General features: G+C 42.0%; 1 protein-coding gene across 2 annotated transcripts in view; it reads left to right on the top strand.

The window, feature by feature from the left end:
• Positions 1–12264, top strand: part of GRIA1 (glutamate ionotropic receptor AMPA type subunit 1) — a 124382-nt gene that overhangs the window by 71696 nt on the left and 40422 nt on the right. For both annotated transcript variants that reach the window (XM_021552138.3, XM_021552137.3), the window contains exons 6-9: positions 4106–4267; positions 5822–5989; positions 9905–10009; positions 12109–12219. In XM_021552138.3, the coding sequence (XP_021407813.1) occupies positions 4106–4267; positions 5822–5989; positions 9905–10009; positions 12109–12219 (546 nt within the window). The remainder of the gene's footprint in view (positions 1–4105; positions 4268–5821; positions 5990–9904; positions 10010–12108; positions 12220–12264) is intronic.

Raw genomic sequence — 12264 nt, 5'->3', positions numbered from 1 at the left:
TCTCTGGAGGGACTTTCTTTTCAAGGCAGATCCTTTGTGGACCACTTAATCAAGATGGATTCACGAGGCCCATTTCAAGTCATCAGTCTTCCTGCATTATGCATTTCCTTTGATGATTGAGCCCACAAGCAGTGGAGAGGAATATAAATGTGTGACTTGCTGATGCCTCTCCCAGCAACCAAGGCAGCAAACGGGACAGTAAAACAACCTTTGGCTGAAAACTGCTTTCAGTTTAAGAACAGCATAAAGAACAGATGCATCAAGGAAAGCACAGGGAGGATAAACCCCTTCCCAGTACTGTTTTCTATTTGAAGCCACAAAGGTCTGTAATAGCTGCCCATATAATTTACCCACAGCAACCCCGTGCACTTAATTGCTCTGTGATGTTCATTAATGCCGAGAGAAGCCTGTGGATGGGCTGAAGAGCAAATTCCCTGCTTTGAAGGCAGCCTGGCTGCTGCTGGAGCAGGGTGCTGCAGATGCTGTGAGTCAGAGCAGGCTGGAGGAGGGAGCTGCCTCAGCCCATGGCACGAAGGGACCAGATTTCTGTGGTTTATTGTCAGCCTGCTCGTTCCGTGGCATTTGGAGAGAGCCAGGCGTTTCCCAGGCGTGTGCAAGGCAGGGAGGCACATCCTCTGCTTTGCTGAGGTGGTGCTGTGAAGTGAGTTCAAGTCCAAGGCACAGCTGATCCTGCCGTGGGGGGGCTGATGGATGGTTTGAGGTTCCCAGGGATGGCTGTGCCTGCAGGAGCCTTGTGTCCCCTGGAGCAGCTACACCCTGGCACTGGCCCTGCTGCTCTGGGCTGCTCTGGGTCCCTCTGGCTGCTTTTCCAGGGGGGCTGCAGTCTGAGTCCCCCTATTCCTCCTCTTCCTCCCTGGGGGATTTCAGTGCTGTGCAGGGAGGACAAGGCTGACCCCTGCATGTCCAACAGACACACCCCAAATGCTTCAGGTGCCAAGAGCTTGAAGTCACACACAGCCAAATTCCAGGGGCTCAGTTTCCCTGAACTGTCCTCCAGACACGGCTGCAAAGTGTTTTTTTCCAGTATTCTCTGGTGAATTTTAGAAACTGTTTCAGAACCATTTGATCACTCCTTGGGACCACATGGAGTGCATCCTTCCAGCACTGTTCACTTCTTGCTGTGCTTGGTTGGATGACAGAGGGAAGCATTTCTGGGATAGTTCTTTCCCAAACTGGTTGATACTAAACATATTACTGCAAAAGCACAGCTGCTGCCCCTTAGTTGTGGGTTACAGTCTTTCCTTAGCCAAGTTTTAAGAATTTATTTTCTGTTTCCCATATAGAACCAGTTGAAAAATAAATAAAATATCTCTCTTTTTTCTTTTTTGCAATATGCGTCTATAGTTAGTGCAAAGTGACAGATGATTGATGATTTCTTTAGTTGCAAATATTGTAATTCTCTTGTTCTCCTGTTTCCTACAAGCACTGACTGATATTCCAGAAGGAGAGATAAGCATGTTGAATTTTTGCTGCCACTTTGTCAATAGAAGCACTTTCAAAAACCAGTCTGCATAACTCTTGATGGTTTTTTATTTATATGTTTGCTAGCAATAATTCACCTGTTCAGGGAATTATTTTCTAAAACATTTGACCTCCATATTTCCATGTTCATTGGCTCTTATGTTCCACAGACCTGCTCTGAGCAGATTTCAGTGTGGTGATTAAAATTCCTTTGTAGTTAGGAGCATTACTATGATGTCCTTGTGCTGGGGTATGTGAAGGAGGAATAACAGGTGAAAACAATTATTTCAGCTGTTGATAGCAGCCCAAGTGCAAAGATGTCTCCAAGGTTAATGATGTCCTCTATGGTCCCAACTGCCTTAAATGACTGGAAAGTCTTCAGAGGTCTCCACATGTTTTAAAGAACCTGAATTATGTCAAAAGTCAGTGGGGAAAAATTAGTACAATTTTCAAGAAGAATTCCTGTCATCTATTCATATTATTTTAAAATTTTGTGCAATGAATCCCAATTTTGTGCAATGAATCCCAATGAATATTGTTGAATATTTGCTTCAGTTTTAGAATGGTTTCTTAGGGAAAACAGTGAAATACAGGGGTTTCAACCACTGCTGTCTCATTACTGCTGTCATAACTTTTTTTCTATTGAAATCTGCATTCTGAGGGGGCTTAACACACCAGTCACCTTATTCATACTCTGCAGTGAACTTGGACTTTTCTTCATCCCTTTGTGCATCTCCTAAAAAGGAGCTGGTTGTACAAACTTCAAGTTGCTCTGCAATAGTTTCTTTTGACAGATCTTTTTCCCCTGAGTAGCTCCCAGGAGCAAAATGTCAGTGTAATTTGGTCCTAGCCATGAATAACCACTTGGCAACCTGAGGTCCCTCTTACTGAACCTTAGGAGCTCTATGTGTCAAAACCCACTCGGCCTGTAATGCATTCAGGTGTCAGGGACAATTATCCTGCTGCATTTTCTATTCATTAATCACAGCTCTGGCTTTCTGAAACCCCCACGCCAGCAATTACAAACAAGATTGATGTGGGTTTAACCAGCATTCTGAAGAGTATGCACACACAAAATACTGTTGTTTTTTTTTTTTTCTTTTAACCTAAATCACTGTACTTGGAAGCAAAATAAGGCATCTATTTAGAGCATCTGTACACCAGTATCCAATCCTCAGCCTTGTAAGTGGATGCCAAATTGCCTACAAAATGCTGGAAGAAAAAAATGTGAAAGTCTTTTAAGTAATTTTTGAGTCACTTATGACTCCCTGAGTCTGACACTTATGTGAGAGGGCAATTTAGTCTTTTCCTGGTATGGTCTATTCCCAAAACAGTTCTCATCTAATGGCTTGCTCCTGACTTTGGAAGTTGATCAGCTAATTAGCTCCCTCAGCCTGTGAACAGAGAGCATCATTTTGGGAACCTGATTGGTGTTTTCCTGGAAATGATGTAACTTGGCTTTTTTAGCTCATCATGGTGAATCTGAGAACAAACAAGGGAGAGAAACCCAGGGGCAGGCTGAGGAGGAGCCTGCAGAGAACGCTCAGCAGCAGGGCAGGGGGGAGGCAGCGGAGCTCAAGCCAGCCCTTCTGCTGCTCAAATGATGGCATTGTGACAGTCCCCATTCATCTCCCCTCATGCACTGAGGCTGCTGATGGTGCCAGCTCAAATAATTGAGTACATCTCTTGTGCTTGTGTTCCTAAAGAAAAAAGCAGAGCTCAGCCTGTCCCACACACAGCAGGAGGGCACAGCCCCTGTCCCAGCACCTCTGCAAGGACAGCAAAGAGTTCTGCCCAGCAGCAGGGCTGCAGAGCTGGGATCAAAGCTGGGACACCAAGAAATCACCACTTCCCCCATATTGCAGTGTGTCTCTAATTAAATTTTCACCTCTAACTCAAGGGGGTAGCTAATTCTGCCACCCTGATCAATGCACACGTGTATTTGCACATATGTTCATCACATGCAGAGAGCCAAAAGTGGGCAAGAACAATAAGGAAATGAAAGAAATGTATTTAATTAGTAATCTAAAGTCTAGAAAAGCACTTTCTTTTCTCCCAAATGGCCAAATTCTATAAATCTATTCTATAATTTTCTAATATTAAGACTCCTTTAAGAAGCTGACCAACCAGTTCCTTCCTGATCTGTTGGAAGTTAATTGCCCAGAATTTGCTTTTCCCTATGAACTATGATTTGAAATGAAGTAGCCTATCCATTGGTTGCTGAGTCCATGAAAGTTAGGACTGGGTGAACAATTCTGTATAAAATTTAGAGCTGGTTGACAAATACTTTTTATTATATTTTACAGATTTTGTTCGTTTCAGCCATTATTCAGGATACATTTTCCCATTACTCTGCTAGCTTTCTCACAGGTGAACTGTTGTTAATATGATTATTTGTCTCCCTGGGTGGTAACTGCAGGATATGGCTAGCTCAGAACCTGTGAGAAAAGCAAGTTCACATCATGACTGGGGAGCTGGTGCCTCTCCTGAGTTGGACATTTCCTCACAGAGGGAAGATATTTTTCCTGAGCTGTCTGCCATATCCATACATAGGCAGGATTCCTCTTGCCCATCTAGATATGTCTTCCTCTGATAAGTTGTTCCTGTTTTTCTCCTGTACCAGGGATTCATGGACATTGACCTGACCAAATTCAGAGAGAGTGGAGCCAATGTCACTGGCTTCCAACTGGTGAATTACACAGATACTGTTCCTGCCAGGATCATGCAACAGTGGAGGAATAATGATGCCAGAGAGCATCCACGTGTGGACTGGAAGAGGCCAAAGGCAAGTGGTATTAAAAAACACCTTTCATTTGGTTCCATCTGGCTCAGTTTAAGTTATGCTCACCTCTTTGTGATCACACATGGCTCTTTCTTCTCACTTGAGAAACTCTCAGTATGAACATTATCTGTTCCATTTGCCTTAACATTATCTGAATTTTACTAGGCTGCAGTTACTGCCTCCTAAGAAATACAAAATGTATTATATTCACTTGGTCTCCCAGTTTTCACCCCCTCAAAGCTAAGAATTAAATATCTCATAGTGTTCAGTATATAAAAAACAAAAAGCCTCTTTAAGCCCTTAACCTTTGACTTGTTTACAAGACATCCAGTGATAATAAAGTCTTTCCAGATGTTCCTTTTGAGAATTTCAAATCAGTGCATACAACAGAGGGAAAAAGTATTTTAATTCCTGACACAGAAGGCCCTGAAGCTGTTGAGAGATTAATGGAGGGAGAGGTTGTTTTTTTTCTGTTTAATATTTGAAAATGAATAAATTTGTGACTAACACTCTGCCATAGAAATATTAGCTTTGGGATTAGTTTAAGAAAGTTGAAAACAACTAAATCAGTAGGTGATCACAGAAAAGAGTTAACAGTAATGGTTCTTGCTGAGAGTTTTACACTGCTTTCTGTACAAATTTCTGCTTGAATAAACTCAGGTTTTGCAGAATTTTTGCCAATTGAGATGGAATTTTCTGGTCTCTATCCGTGACCAGAAAAAGTCCCTTGTTTCTTGATTTCATGTAGCTCACATTTACACAGTATAATGTGCTCCTTAAAAGTTCAGTCAATGCTTCTGATTAAACACAAAGGCTTGGGTAACAGGTGAAGGACTTTTAGGGCTGAGTCTTCTTCAGGGAGTGAAATCAGGAGTTTCTCCTTCACTTCCCAGCTGTGAAAGTCAAAACCAACTTTTAGGAGTCAACAGGGCAGTGGAGCTTACAGGGAACAAGATGCTGTTGAACTTCACAGACAGAAGGTGAGGACAGAGTGTTGCCTTTTTCTTAACCTGGAAATGAAACTCAAGATAATTTTAGTAAGGAGGTAATATAAGAGCAGATTTTTATTTTAAGGCTTTCAAGGGTAGTTATGGAAAGATGTCCACAGATGCCCATCCCCACAGTGATGAGTACATTTTTATAGGATTTGGGGAATTAACATAATTGATAAAAAGCACCAATTAGGAGGACAAGTGGTGATGTAACTTCTTCTCAGGTCATGTTTTGTTTTGGAGTCCTCCCCTCATCATTAGCTGTGCTCTGTCTATAAAATGTATCTTGAAGAGCTGTTCTCAACCTTGGTTTGCAGGAAGAACCAGGACAGCACAGGGGCTTTGTACTTCCTGGGGCTTGGAGCTCTGGAATTTGTTTGGTTTTTTGCCTAGGGAAAGGCTATGGAAAAGTACCAGGAAAATTAGCCCCTCATAGGCTACAGAGCTACAAATACATGTGCGAAGAATACAGGGAACATATAAAAGAAAAAGAAAAGGCAAAAAACCAAACAGCATCAGAGCGAGCCACCTGGAAAGTGACCCTGAGGGGCATTTCTGTTCGCAGTACACGTCGGCGCTCACGTACGACGGCGTGAGGGTGATGGCCGAGGCCTTCCAGAACCTTCGGCGGCAGCGCATCGACATCTCCCGCCGCGGCAACGCCGGCGACTGCCTGGCCAACCCCGCCGTGCCCTGGGGACAGGGCATCGACATCCAGAGAGCCCTGCAGCAGGTTGGGAGCCGGCTGGGGGTGGGTGGGTGTGCGGGGGGCACAGCCTGAGCGTGGGGCAGGACGCGTGGGCAGCAGCGGGAGCAGCGGCACAAATCGCTTGGGGTGAGGAGGAGCCGATGCACCTGGAGAAGAGAGGTCCGAAAAGCTCAGGGGTGCATCCAGCAAACTGCTTTTCCTGGTTCCATCGGATGTGTCCTCGCCTGCTCTGATTTCTGGTGTTGTTATTGTCCCATGAAATCTTTATGTTCCCCTCCCTAAGACACACGCCTGCTCAGACCATGTCTTTTGCAGCTTCTTTGACTCTCTGTGAACTCAGCTTTAGTTCCAGCCTGCTAATGGATGTGTGTGAATTTTGCCTTATGTGTTGGCTGTCACCAAAATGTTCTCAAAGTGCAGATTACAGCTTGTTTCATACTGTGAGGACTCATAAAAGTCTTAAGAGCAGCCATTTAGATAGTTTATTCCTCAAATCTGATAGTCTTGCTTTGTTTCCTCCTGCATACAATTTAGATTTTTGAATAAACAAAAATACAATGTGAAACTTACAAGAGAAAAATAATTCACTCTTATCAAAGACTAACCAAGGTAGAATATTTTAAAATTTCATTAAATTTCAAGACTGACATTTACTTCTAGCACTTTTCTTTCTTTTCCTGACAGAAATAGATGGATTTCTTGCAAATGCTGCTAGTTCAGTATTATCCAAATATAGCTTATCCCATCTTCTTTCCTTAACTGTGAAGAAGGCAAAAAAAAAAAAACAACAAACTGACATTTATGTGGTTCATTTGTATAATATGTAAAGTTCCTCAATTATTTTGTTTTGATTTGGTTTTGGCTTACTGGTAAACAACAATTCCTTTAAAACCAAATCTTGCATCTGATTTGATTTTATTGCTTGGATTCAATTTGTTCCCAAGTCTGTCACTGACTTTCTGTATGACCTTGGGCAAATCACTGTCACAGCTTCTCCAAGCCCTTATAATAAAATCACCCTCCCTGATGCATTAGGGAGATAGGTTACCTAATAAACATGAAATACTTGGAAGTCTTCTGATGAGCAATAGCTGCTCCAGCATTTTTCTTTATTGAATTTATGAGAATAGGGTATCAAAATTAGACAGCTGGAAAATACCATTTTTTTGTGTGAGTTGGAAAATCTCCTCTGAAGTTTCCTTATATCTTCATTAAAACAATTTCAAAAGTCCTAATTCTTCAGCTGGAGTGACTTTGGGCAAAGAACACAAAGACCCATTTGCAAAAGTTGCTTCTTTACAGATGAAAAATAATAATTTTAAAAAGGCTTGACCAGCTCAGTTGTGATGATCAAAATAAAAGACTGAAACATGCAGGGCAAGAAGCCTCCTAGCAAAAAATTTAACTATGAATTCAATAGTCTTCCAGTATTTAGTAACGCAGCAAAAAAGAGGCAGCTGGAAATAGAATAACTTATGATAAAATTGAAGGTTTGTGTTATCCTTTCTGTAAAGATTCACAATTAAGGCAATTCTTACAGCTCTTCACAGTGTGCTTTCTCTTCACCTCTCATTTGTTAATGCCTAAAATTTTATAAGCTTTTTAAAAGCAAATGTTTCTCTACTTGCTTCTACTCAAATGTCTGGAATAAGCTCCCAAATTGTTTTCTTCCTGTTTAGTGTAGGAAGGAATCACAGAATCATAAAAATATTTAGGTTGGAAGATCAAAAATCATTGAGACCAAACATTATCCCAGCATTTCCAAGTGCGCTAAACCACTAAACCATGCCCCAAGCACTGCCATATCCACACATCTTTTAAATCCCTCCAGAAATGGTGACTTTGCCACTTACTTCCCTGGTCAAGCCCATTCTAATGCTTGACAACCCTTTTGGAGAAGAAATTTTTCCTAATGCCCAATCTAAACATCCCGTGACACAACTTGAGGCCATTTCCTCTTGTCCTGTTGTGCTGTCTGGAGGAATAGACTGACCCACACCTCACTGCAACCTCCTAACAAGGATTAGTGGATGGCAGGAGCAAAGATGAAAAGAAATATGAAGCATTCTTCATTATTTAAAAAACAGAAATCTGGCATGTTCAAGGAGAATGTATGTTTTTATTAGAGATAATTACCTTTTTTCTTTTTTTGCAGGCAAAGGCCAACAAACTATTGCTTAAAACCACTACATTAAGGTTTCAATTTTACTTTGAAAAGGTTATGATAATTTTAAACAAATTATTTTTTTATCATTATGTGGTCAGCACATCTAATAAGCAGAAAGTTAGTCCTTAACTGCTGACTAACCCTGTAAAACATAAGGCCATAACAGCATCTTTCTGCTCCAGATGACCCAGCAAAGAGCCACATGCCCATCCATGTCTTACACACAAACATGCTTTAATGTCTTCAGTTGACTTGTCTGGTGCTTAGCACTGTTGAAGTAAGTCCTCACTGCATTTTGAACAGCATTTTTGCTTTTTGCATTTTGCATTGCATTTTTGCATTTTGCATTTACCTTCAGAGGATGGTGAATGGCAGAACAGTTGCGCTGCATCTGCAGTGTGGATAGCAGAGATCCCTTTTGCTGTTTCAGTGCCACAAGGATATCACAGGATTAAGATTTCATTCACTCAGATAGAAGAAATTGATGCTGTAAACCTGCTTTTTAGTGCACATAAAGCTACAAAGCACAAGCATCTGTGACCTGAGCTTCAGAATCGGTCAGAGCCTGAAAGGAAAACCAAAGGAGACGTGAAAAAAAGCAGGCTTGGGAGTGCTTAAGACAATGGTGCTTTTTCAGCACATCTATTTTTTATGGGCATGTTGTGTCTTGTGAAAAGGGAAAGGCATGTTTATCCAAATGTCACCAGGAATATCTCTTGGTTTGAAAGAGCTTCAGAAAATGCTGGCAGATGTTCATTTTCATGACAAACCTTTGTTGTAACAGCTGGAAAACAAACACGGCTTAACCAGATTAACAACAGATTTCCTCTGTAATGATACAGCCTCATTTCTTCACCATGGGTTTTTATTCTGAGGATCTCAGGGTATTTTAAAAGGCTGTTAAATACCTGTCCCCTTTTTGCATGTAGGAAGACTTCAGTTACAGGAACAAGAGGTTTGTCCAAAGCAAGTGGAAAGGCAGAGAAAGAGCACCTCTCCGGGTGGTCTCCATAGGAGCCCAAATCTGCACTCATTTTTCCATGTTCCTGGTCCCCACTGCCTGGTCCCCACAGAGAGTGTGTCTCTAGTCAGGAGCTCTTCTCCATTTCAGCAAGGGAAGTTCAGGATGTGGGATGTGATGTGAGCATAACTTCAGCTCAGCTGTGTTATCAGCAGAGATTTACAGTTCAAAGTTTCCTATGCAAATGTCAATACTAAATTGTTAGATTTTATTAATCTGGTGCAGAGGTAATTAAATTTGCTTGATAACTTATAGACTCCTCTCTATCAAAAGATGATGGCTGAGAGCCATGGCCATGGTTTCATATTTCCTCCTGATTTACAAGTCCTGATTTGAGATGACAAATTCTTTACCAAATCCCGACTCCACATCAGATTTAGAAAATATAGAACCTCACAAACTCAAGGAGTTCAGAGCTGATTTAGATGACTGTCACATCCCAAGAGGTGATGGGCTCACATTGGTGATCTAGCTCTAAGGCTGTGCTGTGTTTTAAACCACTGAGTTTTAAGAGAAAGGGTTTATAAATGAGTTGGATAAGAGGATGGCAGTGCCCATGGCCAGGCATGCTGTAGAGAGTGAGCCTTAGCAACATCCCAGTTGCAGGTAGATGTGCTGCCTCCCCTGCATGGAATTGAGAGTAATGACTGTACTCAGCACCCTTCTTCCCTTCCCCTCTCACTGCTGCTGAATCACCACTGCATGAGAAGCTGACCAATTTGCTGTCTTCATTGATATTTATGTATTTAAGGTCCGTTTTGAAGGATTGTCTGGCAACGTCCAGTTCAATGAGAAAGGACGCAGGACCAACTACACCCTCCATGTGATTGAGATGAAACACGATGGGATCAGAAAGGTACAACAGAGAGTGACCCCACATCCTGTGTCAGGTTCCAGCCCATCTTTGAGGGGCAGTGTGGCTGGGTCACGACAGGCATTCCTGCTGGTGAAAGTTTGTTTGTGGAGGCACAAGGGCGTTCCCAGCTCTAGGCATGAGCAAAGCAAGCACCAGGGAGGACTCGGGGTGTGTTGCTAAAAACGTTCAACATTTGGAAGGTGTTATCAAGAGCAACAAGGGCATCTCAGATGTGGCAAAAGTTTTCCAGGATGCTAAAACTTGGTAATCTCACCTTTGCTATTGGCACAGTAGATTGGTGCAGGCCCAGCTATAGGTCTGGCTTTGCCCTTCCACTTTTCCAAGGATAAACAAAGGCAGAGCCAGGCAGAATGGTTTGCCCCAGCCATTGTAAGTGAACCCTTTATGTTGACCTAATTCTGCTCTCCTTGAAGTGACAAAAGCTTTACCACTAACCACGTCCCAATAGCTACACAGACCTTTGTGCTCTTCTGAAGTCTTGATCCCTTTCTGTATCCCAGGCTCTTTGAAAAATCTGGCCTTGTTCAGAGATGCCAAGCCCTTGAAACATGAATTCTTTTGAAAATCTGACTCTAGGTGCGTATGTCCCACTTTAGATAACCATGTATTTGAAGAACAGAGAATAACTCAGATATTCCTTGATAAAGGAGAGTTACTACGTATTTTGGAAAGGGGCATTCTCTGCATCTCCTCAGTACCTTGAAAGATAAAAAACTTGTTTGAAACTAAGAAAAATGTAAATAATGAAAGTTCTATATTTACAGCCCCTATCTCAAATTTATACTTACACTTGAGAGCAGCAGGTGTAAGATCAAAGCCCCCCACAGTCAAGCGAAAAAAGGCAAATTTTCTTTGACAAATAAAATAAATGTTATTTTGAAGATGTACAAAGCAGTCTTCCTCCACTGCAAAGTATTCATAAGAGGACAAAGGCAGCATCATGTCCAGTTTGGGTCTCTGAACTTCAATAAGTTGGCAGTCTGGAGAGAGTCTAGAGGAGATGAAATTAAATGGCTGAATGTCTTGATTTTTCTATGTATTTGCCATCAGAAATAATATTTGTTTGGAAGACATGTACATCATTGCAATGATGCATGTAGTATTTTAGATCCACCAGGTTAGAGGTTCAAAGCAAACACCCATGTCTCCACTTTTGTTGCCCTAGGGCAGAACTTTGAAAGCCCTTTCCTCACTTTCTGTTCTTTTTGTCTGTGCAATGAAGAGTGATTAGAAGCCTACAGAGTTTCATTTTTTTCTCCTCAGCTGTCATGATCTCTAATCTGCCATCAGCAGGTTCCTGGTCATGCCCTGGTTAATACCTTTTCCCATTTACTGTGATAAGAAATTCCTTTCATATGAGCAGAGTTCAGGCAGCTTCATACCTACGTGAGGTGATGGAAATCCTCTTATAAAATCAAGCCCTCCAAGTGGTTAACCTCAACCATGATCTCCCTAGAGATATTTGCTGGCACTCTGCTTTACCTTCAAGGAGTGGATTAGCTGCCCAGATCCCTGATTATTATTAAGCAGAATTTAACCTTAGAGTTACAAGTTTACAAGTGTTCAGTTTATTCATAACACCAAAACTTTTGACACTGGTGCAGGACTCGGGGGGAAGTTCTGACTTGATTTTTTTGTCCTGATGTCTCAAGATGTCCCAAAAGTCAGTCCTGTATTCGTGCAGGCTTTGAGCTGCAGGATGATTTTTCATCACCCTCTAGCACCTGCACCTGCAGCAGGCAAGCTCACCATTAGAATAATTTTGGAAGTCACACAGGGAAAGTGTATATTCTCTTTGTAAGAATGGCAATAATCACCAGTACAAAGTGATAAATGTTTTTACGTGCATACAAGCACTGTGCTACTGTTGCACATCATGCACATTATAATTTTCAGGCTGGAGGCACAGTGGGATGGGGAATTTCCCTGCCCCCTCACCAAAGACATGAAAAATCAGGAAAGGAGATTTCTGAGTGGGTATGAACACGCAGAGAAGGCTGATCTGGATTGGGTGGCCCTGTTACTGTATCTTGGTTAATATTCCAAAGTCATATTAATCCTGGTTTTGTATTGGGCAGATTGGTTATTGGAATGAAGACGAGAAGCTGGTCCCAATAGCTGTAGATACTCAAAGTGGCAATGAGTCTACAAGCCTGCAGAACAGGACCTACATAGTCACAACTATCCTGGTAAGTGCCATGACTTCCATCCCAGCCCTCCCTCTCCCCATCTCC

Source organism: Lonchura striata, chromosome 15 (genome assembly GCF_046129695.1).
Source record: "Lonchura striata isolate bLonStr1 chromosome 15, bLonStr1.mat, whole genome shotgun sequence".
Taxonomy (NCBI): Eukaryota; Metazoa; Chordata; class Aves; order Passeriformes; family Estrildidae; genus Lonchura; species Lonchura striata.
This window is presented reverse-complemented; position numbering and strand designations above follow the sequence as displayed.